At 46.6% G+C, this 17,772-nt stretch overlaps 1 protein-coding gene across 2 annotated transcripts in view; it reads left to right on the top strand.

Moving 5' to 3' along the window:
• The window catches only part of ncoa4 (nuclear receptor coactivator 4), a 12,878-nt gene extending 738 nt beyond the window's left edge, over positions 1 to 12,140 (top strand). The window contains exons 1-11 of one of the 2 annotated variants that reach the window (XM_078282382.1): positions 1,807 to 2,011; positions 3,977 to 4,124; positions 5,498 to 5,638; positions 5,864 to 5,955; positions 6,188 to 6,296; positions 6,468 to 6,560; positions 7,605 to 7,727; positions 8,501 to 9,292; positions 9,424 to 9,729; positions 10,815 to 10,907; positions 11,385 to 12,140. In XM_078282382.1, coding sequence (XP_078138508.1) covers positions 2,007 to 2,011; positions 3,977 to 4,124; positions 5,498 to 5,638; positions 5,864 to 5,955; positions 6,188 to 6,296; positions 6,468 to 6,560; positions 7,605 to 7,727; positions 8,501 to 9,292; positions 9,424 to 9,729; positions 10,815 to 10,907; positions 11,385 to 11,390 — 1,908 coding nt within the window. In that variant the 5' untranslated portion in view covers positions 1,807 to 2,006 and the 3' untranslated portion in view covers positions 11,391 to 12,140. Of the gene's footprint in view, positions 1 to 1,806; positions 2,012 to 3,976; positions 4,125 to 5,497; positions 5,639 to 5,863; positions 5,956 to 6,187; positions 6,297 to 6,467; positions 6,561 to 7,604; positions 7,728 to 8,500; positions 9,293 to 9,423; positions 9,730 to 10,814; positions 10,908 to 11,384 lie in introns of those variants that run through there. The other variant, XM_071922776.2, reaches the window with a different exon arrangement.
• The last annotated feature ends 5,632 nt before the right edge of the window (positions 12,141 to 17,772 follow it).

The following is a 17,772-nucleotide window of genomic DNA, read 5'->3' as shown; positions in this document are numbered from 1 at the left end:
GCACTTCGGAATACATAAAATACACCAAGCAGCACTTACTGCAATACACTTTCAATGTTTAGGTTTGGTTCCTCTGTTACTGCTACAGTCTTCTTTCACCAAAATACACTGAGTTCGAGCTTTGTGAACCAACTAACAGTTGATGTTTTATTAAAATGAAGCGCTGCCTGGTGGATCATCTGTAGGCCGAAGTCACCAGAAGACTCTTTCTGTTCAGAAAACATCTTACAGTTTTTTACGATTGCTAGCAACCTTTTATCAGTTCTGTAGTCACATTTTCATAACTCTTATCACAGTTAGCACAACATCGGTCTGTTGCGGGCCATACCATTAACACATTTCTTGTTCCTTTGACACAAAATGCATTCAGTGAACACATTTTAAAAACTCTTGAATTTCTTTTACACACAAGCTCAACCAAGACCAAAACTATGGATTTTTACTGCCAAATTTACAGATGCTTTCACACTGTATGTCAGAACAGATAACCTCATGTTCTAAACCTAACTTATAGGCTACAGTTGAAGTGAACAGCAGTTCACATCGTATATTGAAACACAAATATATGTCCTATGTTTTTTTTATTGCTATTGAGAAACGGATTGAAGTCATGCAAATAGACCCATCACAGCTGATTCCCGTCTAAGTTGGAGACATACCCAGGTGTTGAGGTTCTTTCAGTTGCATGACCATATAAAAAGGGGAGCTCTTTGGACTGATCTTGTTCAATGTGGACACAGAACAGTATAGAGCAGCAGAAAGAGAGGGTAGATTAGAAAAGGACTGTATTTTTCTTTTTTTTTTCTTCTGTGCCTTTTTCTGTTTGTATATTATTATTTAACTGTAACCAGCAGCTATATTACAGATTTTTGTTGATCTCTTGCAGTAATTTCCTATTGCAAATACTGTAAAGCCTTTACTGCAGCAATTCTGTCACTTATTCCTTTTTCATATACTGTACATTCTATAAAGTAAAGATGAGTCATTCACTTTTGATATAGAATGTTTGCAAAAAAGAAGAAAAAAATGCACATTTACTACACTCAACAAAAGAAAAATGTGACTTCAAAAGAAACTTCAGTGCGAAAAAACAATTGACTATCAATATACTGTCTATTGTATAAGGGTAGAACTGACACATGTAAAGTAATGCATGTTCTGTAATACCATCTGCTGTTAGTATGTTGTATGTCATTGTGCTGTGATTGACTAAATGTTCCTGTTGGAAGAAAACATGTGCTAGAGTTTTGAAAGAATTATTTGATTTTGAGACATGTTTGCAGTGTTTTGGTAGAGTTAGTGTATTTTGACAAAGTATTCTTGCATTTTGAAAATTAGTGTTGGTGTTTAGTTTACAATATGTGATTTTGAGCATAAAATTAACTGTTTTGCCAACTGTGTGTTGTAGGTGAGTTGGTGTGTGAAGAGTTTAGAAAAAGTATTATAAGTATTGAAAAACGCTTGCTAGCGATCGTAAAAAACTGTAACTAGTCCTGCCAGGTGTTCAGCTTTACCGACAGCACGAGCCAAGGTGAACTGTCAGTTTTTTGAATATCGTTTTGTCGTGACCTTCTGCCCGGTACAGACAGCGGGACGGGTCCGGACTCGGGATGACGTGCTGCGGGTTCAGGTCGGAAAGATTTATATCAGTCTGAAAGGAAGAGTGAACTCTGTTGTCCTCCAGCTCACTCGCTTCAACACGAACAGCAGTTTGCATTGTGTCGTTTTGTGTTGTGTTGTGCTGTCGGCCGTCGCTCCGCCCCTCCTCCCCGCGGGGCCCCCGTGTGTACGTGCAGACCGGCCGCTCGGCGGTGGAGGAACAGCGGAGCTTCCTGGTTCCACTCTGGTTCCACTCTGGTTCCACTCTGGTTCCACTCTGGTTCCCCTGGTTCCCCTGGCTCTGACGGCAGGAAATAAAACCGATAAACTGCTTTTGTTGTATCACGGAGTCCAGCCTGAGCAGAGGAGCGGGTTTTCAGACTGTAGCTCTCCTGTCCGGACTCGACATGAGGTAACGCTGCTGTCTGCTGATGGAGACGGTTCGCCATTTTCTGCTGCTCGCTTTCCGTTTCCCGGAGCTTTTACCGTTCCTGCAGATCATAACAGTAATGCTAATAATAGTAATAAAAGTAGTAATAACGATCTTTGCGGAGCTCTTGTCAAAACAGCTGCAGAGTCTTTCTAAGATTTAATAAAAATGTGAGTGATAAATAACAACAGTGACTTTTGAACAATAAGAGGGAAGCGAATAAAACACTAAAGGACAAATGCACAGAATAATTACAGCCAGAGTAAAAGGGAAAGTTAAAGAATCCTCTGCAGTTTTCTTCACTTGCTGTTTCCTTTGACATAATAATAAGACTTTTGACATTTCGGCTTTATTTAAGACCAACACATTTCCAAATGATCCAGTCCAAATGTTTTTAAGGTTAATATTCAGATTAATATTCAGATTTCACTTTATTGATCTCCAGGGGAGACTGGGGTCACAGCAGCATGAACACAACAGGAAGGTGATACAAATAATGACAGTACAGAAAAGATAAAGGCAATATATAGATACATATAACACTTAAAACTATAAAGATAATGTGAAACTATAAAAACTTGTAGTCAAAGTTCATGTCATGAAAACAGAAAACAGTCGGCCAGCTGACCGCCTGCTGCAGCAGATAGCAGCTTATCTGTCTTCTTCTTCATGTGTTTTGGTGGAAGAAGGTTGAGCTGACCTGGGAGCAGCCTCTCACTGTGCTGCTGGTACAGACAGCATGCAGCTGGATTGATTACATATTGATCAGGGACACAGTGTGACTGAACCTGAACCTGAACCTGAACCTGAACCTGAACCTGAGACACAAGCATGCATCAGTGTTATTATTGTTCTCCTGGTTCCAGTGGAGAGTTTTAGTGTCTAAATGTTTCAGAGGCTTTTCAGACTGACAAGAAGGAAACTGGTGAAACTCTGAACTCTGAACTTTATTGGAATGTGTTGTTATGAAACTGATCAGATTGACAGATATTGGTGATCGTCCATCAGTCTGATCTGCTGTCAGAGCAGCAGGGGACCGCCGGCTGTCTGGAAATAGCTGTGCGGTCCGATGTGTCAGTCGCTCTGAATGGCGGTCAGTGAGTCTGGTCAGTGAGCCACACAGTGAGGATTACCGCTAAACCTGAGCTGTGTGTTTGTTTTTCTATATGGATAAATACATTTTTAAACATTATTTTTGTTATTTTTTGCCTTTATTAGACAGCTGTGAGCAGAGAGAGAGAGACATGTGACTGAAGTCTTGGTCTGGATTCAAACCATTCGATTAGAGAAATCTTTATTACAATCTTTATTATAATCTTTATTATAGCCAGTGGGGTGATTCAGTTCACAGCAAGCAGTTAGAAAGCACACAGACGTCAGGAGAATCAGCACAGACAGAAACACACACAGCATCAATATCAGTTTATACCAAACAGAAAACCCCAAACGAGCCTCCAGGTTTCATGATGTCAGTCTGCAGGTGTTTGTAGCAGGAAAGAAGAAGTGAAGGAAGAGAGAGAGACAGAGAGAGAGAGAGAGAAGCAGTTTGTCAGTGAAACACAACAGACAGTAAACTCGCTGTCTGTCATCTGGAGTATAAAATGTGAACCTCTGTCTTCCCCTTCAGCTGCAGCTGCAACACAGAGACAATCAGAGGAATTGATCAGGTTCCTGTGGTGATGTCATGATGTCATGATGTCATGATGTTAACTTCACCTGGAACTGGTCCTCATGTGGTCGGTCAGCTGTTCTGCTCGGGCTCTACGGGAGGAAATCCCCGACAGAGTTTTGGGTTTTTGGGGATTTTCCGGTGGAGCTGGAGGAGGTTTTAGGGAACCGATTCGGTCTGAACGGTGCTGGTTCTGTGTAAAGCTCCTGTAGTTTCCTGGTGTACAGACCGGTCTTGTCTTCACGCTGAGTCCTTCCTGCTTCCTTGTTCCTGGTCAGGATGCCGGCGGAGGCGGCGGAGGTGGCGGCGGCGGCGGCGGCGGCAGCGGCCGGGCTGAAGCAGAGCCAGCTGGCCCAGGATCAGCTGGAGGAAGCCATCAGCGGAGTGATGAAGGCCGAGCAGCAGCTGAGAGACAACTCCAGAGAGGTGAGTGTGTGTGTGTGTGTGTGAGTGTGTGAGTGTGAGTGTGAGTGTGTGTGAGTGTGTGTGTGTGTGTGTGTGTGTGTGTGTGACTCACTCTGTATTGTTCCCTCTGTGGCTCCTGAGGTCTGGAGACTGATCTGACCATAACACCATAAGCCTGCTGTTGTTCTGGACAGTAGCTGTGGTTACTATGGTAACTCCTGTCTGTCTCAGTGTCGGTTAACCAGTAACACCTTAATGATGCTGTGTGTGTGTGTGTGTGTGTGTGTGTGTGTGTGTGTGTGTGTGTGTGTGTGTTGTGAGGAGAAACGTGACCGGAGGAGGATCTGATAGAGTCAGCATATAAAAGACTGGAGGGGGGAGGGGGAGGGGGGGGGGGGGGTGTCTGGTAGAGTCAGCATATAAAGGACTGGAGAGAGAGAGAGAGAGAGGAGCTCAGAACACTGACAGACTGAGCAGCAGCTTCTGCCTTCAGCTGCTGGACTCTACTGGACTCTACTGTACTCTACTGTACTTCACTGTAGTCAGCAGTATTCCTCTGTAGTCTTCCAGGTAACACTGAGTGTGTGTGTGTGTGTGTGTGTGGCTTCTCTCTGTTCCTGGAGTTTACAGAGGAGAACCCCGACTGGACAGCAGGGTTAGCTGGTGTTAACCTGTCTGTCTGTTGTTCTTACTGACCTGTCTGTCTGTCTGTGTGTCTGTTGTTCTAACTGACCTGTCTGTCTGTGTGTCTGTTGTTCTAACTGACCTGTCTGTCTGTCCGTGTGTCTGTTGTTCTAACTGACCTGTCTGTGTGTGTGTCAGGTGCGTGGGCAGCTGCAGCAGGCGGTCAGCAGGCAGCAGGAGGCTCTGTCTGTGTGTCTGTTGTTCTTACTGACCTGTCTGTTGTTCTAACTGACCTGTCTGTGTGTCTGTTGTTCTAACTGACCTGTCTGTCTGTCTGTGTGTCTGTTGTTCTAACTGACCTGTCTGTTGTTCTTCCTGACCTGTCTGTCTGTCTGTCTGTCTGTGTGTCTGTTGTTCTAACTGACCTGTCTGTCTGTCTGTGTGTCTGTTGTTCTAACTGACCTGTCTGTCTGTGTGTCTGTTGTTCTAACTGACCTGTCTGTGTGTCTGTTGTTCTAACTGACCTGTCTGTCTGTGTGTCTGTTGTTCTAACTGACCTGTCTGTCTGTCCGTGTGTCTGTTGTTCTTACTGACCTGTCTGTCTGTGTGTCTGTTGTTCTAACTGACCTGTCTGTGTGTCTGTTGTTCTAACTGACCTGTCTGTGTGTCTGTTGTTCTAACTGACCTGTCTGTCTGTGTGTCTGTTGTTCTAACTGACCTGTCTGTCTGTCCGTGTGTCTGTTGTTCTAACTGACCTGTCTGTGTGTCAGGTGCGTGGGCAGCTGCAGCAGGCGGTCAGCAGGCAGCAGGAGGCTCTGCGCTGCAGGGAGCTCTGGCTGCTCAGTCAGGTCGACCTGCTGGAGACTCTGAAGACTGAAGCTCTGCAGCAGCAGCTGCAGCACCTGACCAGGGTAACTGACACACTGCTACTGACACACTGCTACTGACACACTGCTGCTGACACACTGCTGCTGACACACTGCTGCTGACACACTGCTACTGACACACTGCTGCTGACACACTGCTACTGACACACTGCTACTGACTGTTACTGACTGACTGATTACTGACTGACTGTAAACAGAAGCAGTCCTACAGACAGACGACAGACAGGTTAACTCTCTCTCTCTCTCTAGTTGAGAGGTCAGTTTGATGTGATCGTCCATCAGCTGGAGAACTCCAACAGCAGCCACGACCTGAGCAACCAGCTGACCAGCTGCATGGAGAGGTGCACACACACACACTCTCTCACACACACACACACACACACACACACACACACACACACACACACACACACACACTCTCACACACACACACACACACACACACACACACTCACAAGAATTACTGTTTTGCCTTTCTAAATGAGTCTGTATTCAGTCTGACTGTAACAAGCTCCAGCCTGCTGAGGATGAAGGTGTAACTGTGTGTGTGTGTGTGTGTGTGTGTGTGTGCAGGCTGTCCTCTCTGAGCCTGACTCCGGAGGAAACACCAGAGATGAGTTTCCATGGCGACACTCGCTCTCTGAGACAGGCCATCACCTCGTTCGGCAGCATCTCCACCCAGGTACACACACACACACACACACACACACACACTCTGAGTGTAGCAGTGTGTGTGTTTACCAGGTTTAACTTAATGATTGTTTAGGAGCGGCTGGGTATGATCCACAGTCTGATGATGTCATCCTGCTGCAGTCTGAACTGTAACTACGGCTGTCACTCTTCCTGTCTGTAGCATGTGGAGGGTGTGGCCTCTCAGAGCCCCGCCCCCAGCCCCGCCCACCAGAGAGCCTGGCTGCAGAGCTGCCCTGTAGTCGCCAAGAAACAGGTAACTATGGCAACCACTGTACAATAGTGATGCATGATCTGTTCATCTCCCAATGTGATAAATAAAAGTCTGACTGTGCAGAATTCTGTTTATTTCTGAGACTCAAATCTTTCTAGCGATGCCATTGGCTGCTAGAATGTAAACAACAATTTAAAAATGTCATTACAAAGTGACAATAATATAATTTGGATGGAGAGCTTATGAAACTGTGATGGTCAAGAGTCTCATTAGTGATTACTACAGCAGAATAACATGGAGCTGATATCACCATTCATGTTCCTGACAGCAGAATAACATGGAGCTGATATCACCATTCATGTTCCTGACAGCAGAATAACATGGAGCTGATATCACCATTCATGTTCCTGACAGCAGAATAACATGGAGCTGATATCACCATTCATGTTCCTGACAGCAGAATAACATGGAGCTGATATCACCATTCATGTTCCTGACACAACATACAGACTGACATGTTTTGTATTGAGATTTATTGAGTTTAGAGACATCTCATCTCTACTGTATAACACTGTAGTCAAACAACTTTCTGCAGCTCAGTTTCCTTCAGATCAGATCAGCACAGTCTGATGTGAGTGTAACAGTGTCTTCATGTCGTCTCCATGTCGTCTCCATGTCGTCTCCATGTCGTCTCCATGTCGTCTCCATGTCGTCTCCATGTCGTCTCCATGTCGTCTCCATGTCGTCTTCATGTCGTCTCCATGTCGTCTCCATGTCGTCTCCATGTCGTCTTCATGTCGTCTCCATGTCGTCTCCATGTCGTCTCCATGTCGTCTTCATGTCGTCTCCATGTCGTCTCCATGTCGTCTCCATGTCGTCTTCATGTCGTCTCCATGTCGTCTTCATGTCGTCTCCATGTCGTCTCCATGTCGTCTCCATGTCGTCTCCATGTCGTCTCCATGTCGTCTCCATGTCGTCTCCATGTCGTCTCCATGTCGTCTCCATGTCGTCTCCATGTCGTCTCCATGTCGTCTCCATGTCGTCTCCATGTCGTCTTCATGTCGTCTTCATCTCGTGTCTCTGCAGAAGACGGAGTGCGGCGCTCTGAGCGGCTGGCTGCTGGGGAGCCGCCCGGCCGGCAGCGCTCCCGTTGGCTACCAGTCCAGCAAGAACCCTCAGGATTGGCTGATGGCGCGCAGGGAGGGGCAGGTGAGACTTCACACACCTGCAGCATCATATTATTAGTTTTTACTGAGCGTTTCCAGCAACAGAGCGACCTGCAGCAGGACACTGAGGGAGCGCAGTGTGACATCAGACCGAGTCTGACATTTTATCCAAATCTCGTATTTTCATTGGCTACACAGACTGTCAGTCAGACTCCAGGCACAGAGAGACGTCAGCGCTGGCTCCATTTTAGTTTTGAGCCGCTGAGTTAAAGTTCCTGTCAGGAGGAGAGTCAGCCTGTCTGAGCTGACAGCAGGTTACAGAGAGGAAGCTGTTTACAGCAGGCAGAGGAGTTAGCATGCTGCTAACAGGCTGCTAACAGGCTGCTAACAGGCTGCTAACAGGCTGCTAACAGGCTGCTAACAGGCTGCTAACAGGCAGCTAACAGGCAGCTAACAGGCTGCTAACAGGCTGCTAACAGGCTGCTAACAGGCAGCTAACAGGCAGCTAACCGGCTGCTAACAGGCAGCTAACAGGCTGCTAACAGGCTGCTAACAGGCTGCTAACAGGCTGCTAACAGGCAGCTAACAGGCAGCTAACCGGCTGCTAACAGGCAGCTAACAGGCAGCTAACAGGCTGCTAACAGGCTGCTAACAGGCAGCTAACAGGCTGAAACAGATAGATATTTAACAGGTTTATGTCTGTATGAATCCTGGTGGAGGTTGAGTTCAGCTTATAAGCAACCAGCAGGTCAGAGGTCAGAGGTCACAGCAGGCAGACAGCAGATCTGTGATCCTGTCTTCTCTCTGTCTGTCTAGTCTTCCTGTCCGGTCCTCGCCTCCTTCGACTTCCTGAAGGCCTGGGGCCAGCTGAAGGACCTGGAGGCGTGGCTTCTGAAGGACAAGACGCCCGTCATCAGGGAGAGAGCCAATAGCAGCTCCAGCAGCAGCAGCTCCTCCTTCTCCATCGAGAAGATCGACGAATCAGAGTTCAACATGGAGGAGGAGGAGGAGGAGGGGCGGGACGAGGAGGACGACGAGCTGAGCGACTGGCTCATCACCCCGGCGACCGGCGCCACGGAGACGGAGTCTGACGCCGACCGGTGGAGGCGGGTGCTGAAGCCGTTCCAGGAGAGCTGGTCGTCGGGCGACTGGCTGCCCGCCGCCGGCCGGCCCGCCGCCGACTGCCAGACCTGCTGCCAGACCGGCCGGCCGCTGGAGATCGAGAACCTGGGCAAGCTCAAGTGCCTGAAGACCCCGCCCCCCTCCAGCCCGGCCTCCAGCCCGGCCTCTAGCCCCGCCCTCAGCCCGGCCTCTAGCCCCGCCCTCAGCCCGGCCTCCCCTCCCGCCCCCCAGACCCCCCCGGCCTCGCCCCTGGAGGCGTGGCTGCAGCAGGCGCCCCTGCGGCTGCAGGCGGCCTGCAGGGCCAACGAGCCGTGCTCCAGCTTCCTGCAGTGTGTGTGTGAGGAGAACTGCGGCCGCGAGGCGCTGAGCGCCTGGCTGCTGCAGCAGGACGGACGAGACAAGAACGGCGTTCCTGTGGCCAAGACCACGCCCCCCGCCTCCAAGACCACGCCCCCCACCCTGCACCACAGAGACCAGGAGCAGAAGGTAAACACCGCCTGTCACATCAGGTCCTCTGTGCTTCGTTCTGAACTGAAGCAGCAACAAGACCTGACAGTAAAGTTGAATATCTGAAGAATCAAGTGAAACTAAATCACATGATCTCTGCTCCTCCTCAGGTCCAGGCCATCCTGGAGGCCTGGCTGCACCCCAGCAAGCCTTCCTCCTCCTCCAGGAGTCCGGTCCAGGTTGTGGCTCTCTCATCCCTCTCAGGCTGGGTGGCTCCAGAGGAGGAGAAGGCCAGCAGGGAGGAGCACAGCTCCCACTTCAAGCCTTCCTCCTCCTCCCTGTTCCAGGCTCCTCTGGATCCGGAGCGCTGGGTGGTTCCGCTTCCTGAGAAGAAGAATTCTTCTGGGTCAGGAGGTCAACCCCGCCCCCCGCCAGAGGAGGACAAATGGCTGCTGAGGAAGAGGAGTCAGGCTCAGGTAAGACTGCTTAATTAATTAATTAGCGCTTTTCTAAGTACTCAAAGCACTTCACATATCGGGGGGGGGGGACTCAACTCTTCCACCACCTGGGTGATGCACGGCAGCCAGTTTGCATCAGAACGCTCACCACACATCAGCGGAGAGTAGAGGACTGAAAGAGCCAATTAGGTAATGAGGGATGATTAGGTGGCCATGATGGAAGGAAGGCCTGTTTTTTGGGGGGAATTTTGCCAGGGCACCGGGGTTACACCCCTACTCTTGTGATAAGTGCCGATGGGATCTTTATTGACCACAGAGTCAGGACCTCGGTTTAACGTCTCATCCGAAGGACGGTGCTCACTCACAGGACAGAGTCCCTGTCTCTGCCCTGGGGCATTGGGGATATTATTCATGAGACCAGAGGGAAGAGCACCTCCTACTGGTCCTCCAACACCACATCCAGCACCACGTGGTCTCCCATCCAAGGACTAACCACAGCCAGACCTGCTTAGCTTCCCAGACAAGCTAGCGATGTGATGCAGGAGCTATGGTGCTGGCTGTCTGTCTGTCTGTCTCACCACTCTGCTGACTGACAGCTGGACTGTCTCCAGACCAGGACCAGGAGTCAGAGTTACACTCAGTTTAATACCAACAGTTCAGTCCTCCTGCAACACTACAGCAGGCAGAACAAAAGATCCATGCAGACAAATATCAATAACTAGATATTCAATAACTAGATATTCAATAACTAGATATTCAATAACTAGATATTCAACTCTGCAGTGCAGAAGAATGACAACAGTTGAATCAAACTAGCAGCTGATCATCTGAAGTGAAACAGTTCCATGTTACTGCTGCTACTACAAATACTACTGCTACTACTACTACAAATACTACTACTGCTACTACTGCTACTACTATTACTACTGCTACTACTATTACTACTGCTACTACTGCTACTACATTACTACAACTTTCAGCTCTCTGAACACTTGTTGAATACTGAGTGCTTATAAACTTCAGTCTTGACTTCAGTCTCAGTGTTGATGTGATGGAGTCAGTAGTCAGTATGTTGTTGTGTTGATCAGCTGTTCTCTCCTCAGGAGCGTCTGGGTCTCCCTGCGGTCTGTGATCTGTTCTCCTGCATGAAGGTCGGAGGAGACAAAGACAAGTGGCTGCACAGCGCTCCCATACAGGTGAACCAGTCAGACCAGTAGAGACCAGTAGAGCCCAGTAGAGCCCAGCGCTCCCAGTTCCACCAGATGTTTAGAGTAGAATAAGACTCCAATGTGCAGTAAAACTATAAATCCGTCAGATGAAGGCTGACAGGGAAACAGCAGGGAGCAGAAGTGAAGCAGACTGAGCTGAACAATTCATCTGGGACTTCTTTTTTAATCTCAATATGAACTTCTGCTATTTCCAAATGTCAGAGTCTGCAGTTAGTTTCTTCAGAGAGTTTGGTCCAAACTGGATTTGTGAACAAGGAGTTTTAGAATCAAAACCTTCATCAGACTCAGACTCAGTCAATCTGCTCACTCACATCCAGTTTTAACTAAATCACTTTTACAAGTATTTTAAAGTTCTAAAAAATGTCTGACAAGAAAAACAAAGAACTGTGTGTTTTCTCTTCTTCCTCTGTGGTAACTCATCTTCCTCTCCGTCTTCTTCTGCAGATGTAAAGTCTGCAGCAGTGGAGCTTCTGAAGCTTCCGGATGTTTCTTTTTGTTTTCATGGAGCCACTGAAAGCTGATCAGCGCACAGAACCCGCCGCCTCCTGCTTCTGTCTTCTGATCAGATCAATATCTCCTCTGATCGCCTCCTGGCCGTCCGTCCGGATGTTCAGCAGATCAGATGTTCAGACGGCTCCGGGCTTCAGGCTGAACCTTCTGCTTCTGTCTTTCTGCCTTGTTGAGTCTTGATCCCAGCTGTGTGTGTTGGTCCAGGAGCAGCTGGAGAGTTTGGTTCCAGACCGCTTCAGACTGGACCAGAGTTCAGTGTGGGGTCAGAGGTCACGGCTCCTCTCTGGTTTTGGAAGCAAACTCTTCAGCTGGGGTGGGGGGGCAAAGTTAGATATAAGAGATATTTATTTTAATCAACCATATTTTAACATTTTAACAGACTTGTTTTTACGCAGCGGGGATCTGGGAGTCTGACCTGTTTTCTGTTAGTCTCCCTCCACCAAGTGTCTGTCTGTCTGTCTGTCTGTCTGTTGTCTGTCTGTCTGTCTGTCTGTTGTCTGTCTGTCTGTCCGTCCGTCCTCTGAGCAGTGAGACGGGTCACATGACTCTGCTCAGCTGTGATTGGTGGAGAGGAGACCATAGAACACTTTAATTGGTGCTTATTATCAAGGCGCTGAGGTGTGATTGGCCAGCTGGTTGGGGTGGGAGGGGCTTGTGTCAGTGATGCCTCTTAATAAAACAGTAAGCTGAGTCAGCGTTGTGGTCTTTTTATTTCCTCATTCCTCAACTTCACTTTTCTCTCAGCTGCTTCCTGTAGAAAGTGATGAGTCACTTCCTGTCTGATTAAATCCAACAGAGAAACACTTCCTGAAACTGAGCCGACCGGCTGGAGACTCAACATCCAACATCCAATACTCAATATTCAGCACTTCACTGCTGCAGCTGAAACACATGAAACCATTAAACATCTGAACAGACTCATGTTGCCTCTGCAGGCAGATCAACACAAACTGATCACACAGTTCAGTCTGACCTGTCTGTCTGTCAGATTACCTGACTGACAGACAGACAGACAGACTACTGACACTACAGACAGACAGCTGGTTCATAATGGCCAGAACAGGAAACTCAGAAGTTGTTGTTGTTAAACAGTGAACTTCCTTCAGCTCCTGGATCAGTTTCAGACAGAAAACTGAAGCTGGATTCAGGATTAGCTCTAAAGCTAAACTAGCAACACTTAGCAAGGCAGCAGGCGAAGTTCAGCCTCAACATCAGAGGAATCTGATCAACACTGGAACTGTTAGCTTACAGCCTGTTAGCCTGTTAGCTTACAGCCTGTTAGCCTGTTAGCTTACAGCCTGTTAGCCTGTTAGCTTACAGCCTGTTAGCCTGTTAGCTTACAGCCTGTTAGCTTATAGCCTGTTAGCCTGTTAGCTTACAGCCTGTTAGCCTGTTAGCTTACAGCCTGTTAGCTTATAGCCTGTTAGCCTGTTAGCTTACAGCCTGTTAGCCTGTTAGCTTACAGCCTGTTAGCTTATAGCCGCTCAGTTTACAGCCTGTTTCACTGTAAAACAACCTGTTCTGAAATGGTTTTAGCTAACTAAGCTAGCTTGCTCTAGCTGTAATGTTAGCGAGGCTAGCAAGCTAAATTGTTTCCTAAATTGCCTTCTGTCAGTTGCTTTATACAGACAGACAGTTGGATTATGTCAGTTTGTATCAAAGCCAACAGACAGATGATGTTTCTTCAGGTTTCTCTCAGATTCAAAGACTTTTGGGTTCAAATCAAGACTTTAAGACCTTCATCTCTCAAATCCACAAACTTTAAAAAGGATTTGAGAGGCAGCAACAACCTGCCAGGTGTCTGTGATGTCAGTCGGTCTGTCAGTTCTGTCAGTGAAGGAGGAGACAGACAGACTGAAGACCAACAGGAGAACCAACAGGAGAACCAACAGGAGAACATCAGTGTTGTTTTGGTTCCTGAAGTTCAGTCAAGCTCTAAACTGACTCATCCTTTAAGTGAAAGCAGCAAAACCAGAATGAAAAAATACTTCATTAAGAGTAAAAGTCCTGCATTCAAAGTTTAAGTAAAAGTATATCAGCAGTAAAATGTCCTGAAGTATCAAAGTAAAAGTCGTCATTCTGTCAGAGAGTTAAATTATTGAAGCATGAACCTGTCAGAAGTATTTTAATGTTGTCGTCTAACTGCTCCAGATACTGCTGGAGTTTAAACTCTAACAGTGCAACATGTTTTATGAGCTCATCGTATGTTTTGATGTAAAAACTTATTCTGCAAAGTAACTAGAGACTCAGCCGGCAGATAAATGTAGAGGAGGAGAAGTAGAAAGTCTGAAGAAGGAAAAACTCAGTAAAGATCCAGAACCTCAGAACTGGACTGAAGGACAGAACTGGCTTTCCTCTGGATCAGAGTTCACATCAGGACTGAAACCAGGCTGTTTAAATCAGTTTGAATTCCTTGAGACTTGACTTGCTGCATGAAGAGAAGACTTGAGACTTGACTTGACTTGGGTTCTGGTGACTTGGGACTTGACTCTGACTTGTACTTTGATGACTTGAAAAGGTTTCTAAAGTCTTGACTTGAGATCTTGTGTTTGTGTAAATGACTTAGATTGAAAGTGATGAGATTTGTTCCAGCGGACGACTGAATTTAAATTCTGTTTTCTGAATTTGTATGGAATGATTGAATTTATTGAAGTTGAAACTGATTCTAGAAATCAAACTCATGATGCTCTTACCAAGTTTTTATCCTATTAAAACCATATTGCATTGAAAAGTCCTAGATATTTAGTTTTCTTTAAGATATTAAATTGATACTGGACGCTGCTCAGCCTGGCCTCTTCATCATCACACTCCTTCCACAGCCCTATTCATATAGGCTTAATAAAGTCCATAAATTATACTAATACTACTAAGTCTTGAGCCATTTTCACCAAATATTAACATCAAATTGGTAAAGTCATAATAACATCCAAATAAAGGCGTCATACATCAGCCTGTAAAAAGTTAGTTAACTTTAAAAAGTTAAAAGCTACGTTTCCAAAGATATTGTCCAAATCACTAGGTTGCTCTAACTATTGATTAAACTGGGTTTTTCATTTTTGACATTAAATTTAAACCACACTTTGCTCTGAGAACTTTCCTAAATCTCTCCTGAGCTGGACTCGAAGTTAAGACTGAGAGGATGCTCAGAAGGTTTGTGGGGACGGGACCTGGTTCCTCACAGCAGGCTGTGACCTTTGACCTGCAGCTGATCTGAGAGCTGCAGCAGAGTCCAGTCCTGCAGCTCAGACTCATGTGAGTTCATGATCAGGTTAAAGCACTAACCCTGCAGACTGAGAAACACTGGATCAGACTGGATCTGGATCTGTGAAGACCTTTGGACCTGCTGAACCTGCTCACACACACACACACACACACACACACACACACACACACACACAGAGAGCAGGCTGAACAGCCCAACACACACACACTGATAAGACTGATAAACCTCCTGTGTACTGCAGCCTGCAGACACTCCCAGGACAGGAGACTGCTGATATGAAAGGGGGGGGGGGGGGGGGGGGGGGGGGTATCATCACAGCTGAAGGTCTAACACACACACAAACACACACACACACACACACACACACACACACTTTAACACCACCGTCCTAACTCAAACTCACATTACCATTTGATAACTGCTGACACGTCACCAGCAGCCTGACTCCATGAGAGAACAGTGGATTGTGTTAATAAAGAGTAAATCCACCAGAGACATCACATGACGTCTCTGCACTAATCCTTCAGAACGCTTGAGACTTGGTCCTGAAGGATTTTACAGACAGTAAATCCTGTTCTGGATCCAGATCCAGCTGCAGGACCAGAAGCAGCAGGATGAGTCGGACTGAACACGTGAGCTGAGAACAACAAGGTGAAGTCCAGCAGCTGTTTGCTGTCCAGAGTCCATCTGAGGTCACGTGACGCGGCGACACCATGTGACCTCAGTCTGATGTCAGAGCAGATTAGATATGAACTGCAGCTGTTTGAAACATCAGAGCCACAGACCGTCTGTTGCTCAGACGGACCGTCTGTCGTTCAGAACAGTCAGCCAACATGGATTTGTTGGAACAATTTGAATAAACATTTAATGACATTAGAGTTGAACTCCACTCTGCTGCTCATGTGTTTTTCCAGACATGTACAGACAGACGTGTGCGTCTGCACACACGTGTTCACATGTTTACTGCTGACAGACTGAAACCAGTTCAGACCTGCTGTGTTTCTGCAGAGAAACCACATGAAGCCCGACAGACCGACTTAGATCAGCAGGTTTCTAAACACGGAGCAGAACCTGCTCCGTGTTTAGAAACCTGAACACTGAGCAGAACCTGCTCAGTGATCATCTCCGACTCCGACATGAGACACTTCATGTTTTATATTGTTTATGGATATTGTTTATATTGTCTATGGATATTGTTTATATTGTCTATGGATATTGTTTATATTGTCTATGGATATTGTTTATATTGTTTATGGATATTGTTTATATTGTTTATGGATATTGTTTATATTGTCTATGGATATTGTTTATATTGTTTATGGATATTGTTTATATTGTTTATGGATATTGTTTATATTGTTTATGGATACTTCCTGTATCCTTCCTGCAGGTCGCTGAGTTCCTCCTCAGATCAGTAAAGTTCATCTCATCTTGTTTCCTTCAGACGGACCGACACTGATCTGGTTTCTGCTGAAACCCACAAACTAAGACCGCTTTAACCTGAACACTGATCTGAACACTGCAGCTGAACATGTGAGGAGGAAACGGCCTGAACACCAACAGCCTGAACACCAACAACCTGAACACCAACAGCCTGAACACCAACAACCTGAACACCAACCAGCCTGAACACCAACAGCCTGAACACCAACAGCCTGAACACCAACAACCTGAACACCAACCAGCCTGAACACCAACAGCCTGAACACCAACAGCCTGAACACCAACAGCCTGAACACCAACAACCTGAACACCAACCAGCCTGAACACCAACCAGCCTGAACACCAACCAGCCTGAACACCAACCAGCCTGAACACCAACAGCCTGAACACCAACCAGCCTGAACACCAACAGCCTGAACACTAACAGCCTGTCGTCCGTCACTAACCCCCTCAGCTGAACCCCCCCCCCCCCCCCCCGGGTACCACCTTCTTTCTAGGAAACGCTCCCTGACGCAACAGGAGCAAAGCATGCTGGGAGGTTTGTGTTGGCGGTACAGTATTTCTACCTGGCAGGTCATGACCATACAAGGTGTTTCCTCTTACCTGGGGACCGGTGCATCGTCCCGGCAACCAGTGATGATGTCATCCTGCGCTGAACACAGACAGGATTCATTTAGAAACATCTAGAGGAATCGGGCTTTGTGACCGACTGCACATAAACACATGTTCACACCGGCTGGTCTGAGATCAGCGTTTCCCCTCAGACCAGCTGCTGTGAAAGTGTCTTCAGGTTCTCCTCAGTTCCAGGTGGAACCAGTGATCAACACCACAGAACCATCTAGAACACACTGAGACCTGGACTAAGACTGTTCTGTCCAATAAAACAGAGCTTTGATGAATAAACACATTTTACATTTCTACATCTGTTATAGAGTCACATTCAGTTTCTGACCAAGTCCACTTCACTCCAGTCCCAAGTCAAGTCCAAGTCATTAAAGTCAAGTCTCAAGTCTAAATGTAGATTACCAAGTCAAGTCCAAGTCATTAATGTCAAGTCTCAAGTCTAAATGTAGATTACCAAGTCAAGTCCAAGTCATTAATGTCAAGTCTCAAGTCTAAATGTAGATTACCAAGTCAAGTCCAAGTCATTAAAGTCAAGTCTCAAGTCTAAATGTAGAACAGCAAGTCAAGTCAGAACAAATCAAGAGTCCAGTATCAATTTAATATCTTAAAGAAAACTAAATATCTAGGACTTTTCAATGCAATATGGTTTTAATAGGATAAAAACTTGGTAAGAGCATCATGAGTTTGATTTCTAGAATCAGTTTCAACTTCAATAAATTCAATCATTCCATACAAATTCAGAAAACAGAATTTAAATTCAGTCGTCCGCTGGAACAAATCTCATCACTTTCAATCTAAGTCATTTACACAAACACAAGATCTCAAGTCAAGACTTTAGAAACCTTTTCAAGTCATCAAAGTACAAGTCAGAGTCAAGTCCCAAGTCACCAGAACCCAAGTCAAGTCAAGTCTCAAGTCTTCTCTTCATGCAGCAAGTCTCAAGCAGCTCAAACTGAGACTGGAGTCCAGGTCATGTGACTGGAGTCCAGGTCATGTGACTGCAGTCCAGCTCTCAGTGCATGTTGCAGAGAA

Source organism: Centroberyx gerrardi, unplaced genomic scaffold (genome assembly GCF_048128805.1).
Source record: "Centroberyx gerrardi isolate f3 unplaced genomic scaffold, fCenGer3.hap1.cur.20231027 Scaffold_110, whole genome shotgun sequence".
Classification (NCBI taxonomy): domain Eukaryota; kingdom Metazoa; phylum Chordata; class Actinopteri; order Beryciformes; family Berycidae; genus Centroberyx; species Centroberyx gerrardi.
This window is presented reverse-complemented; position numbering and strand designations above follow the sequence as displayed.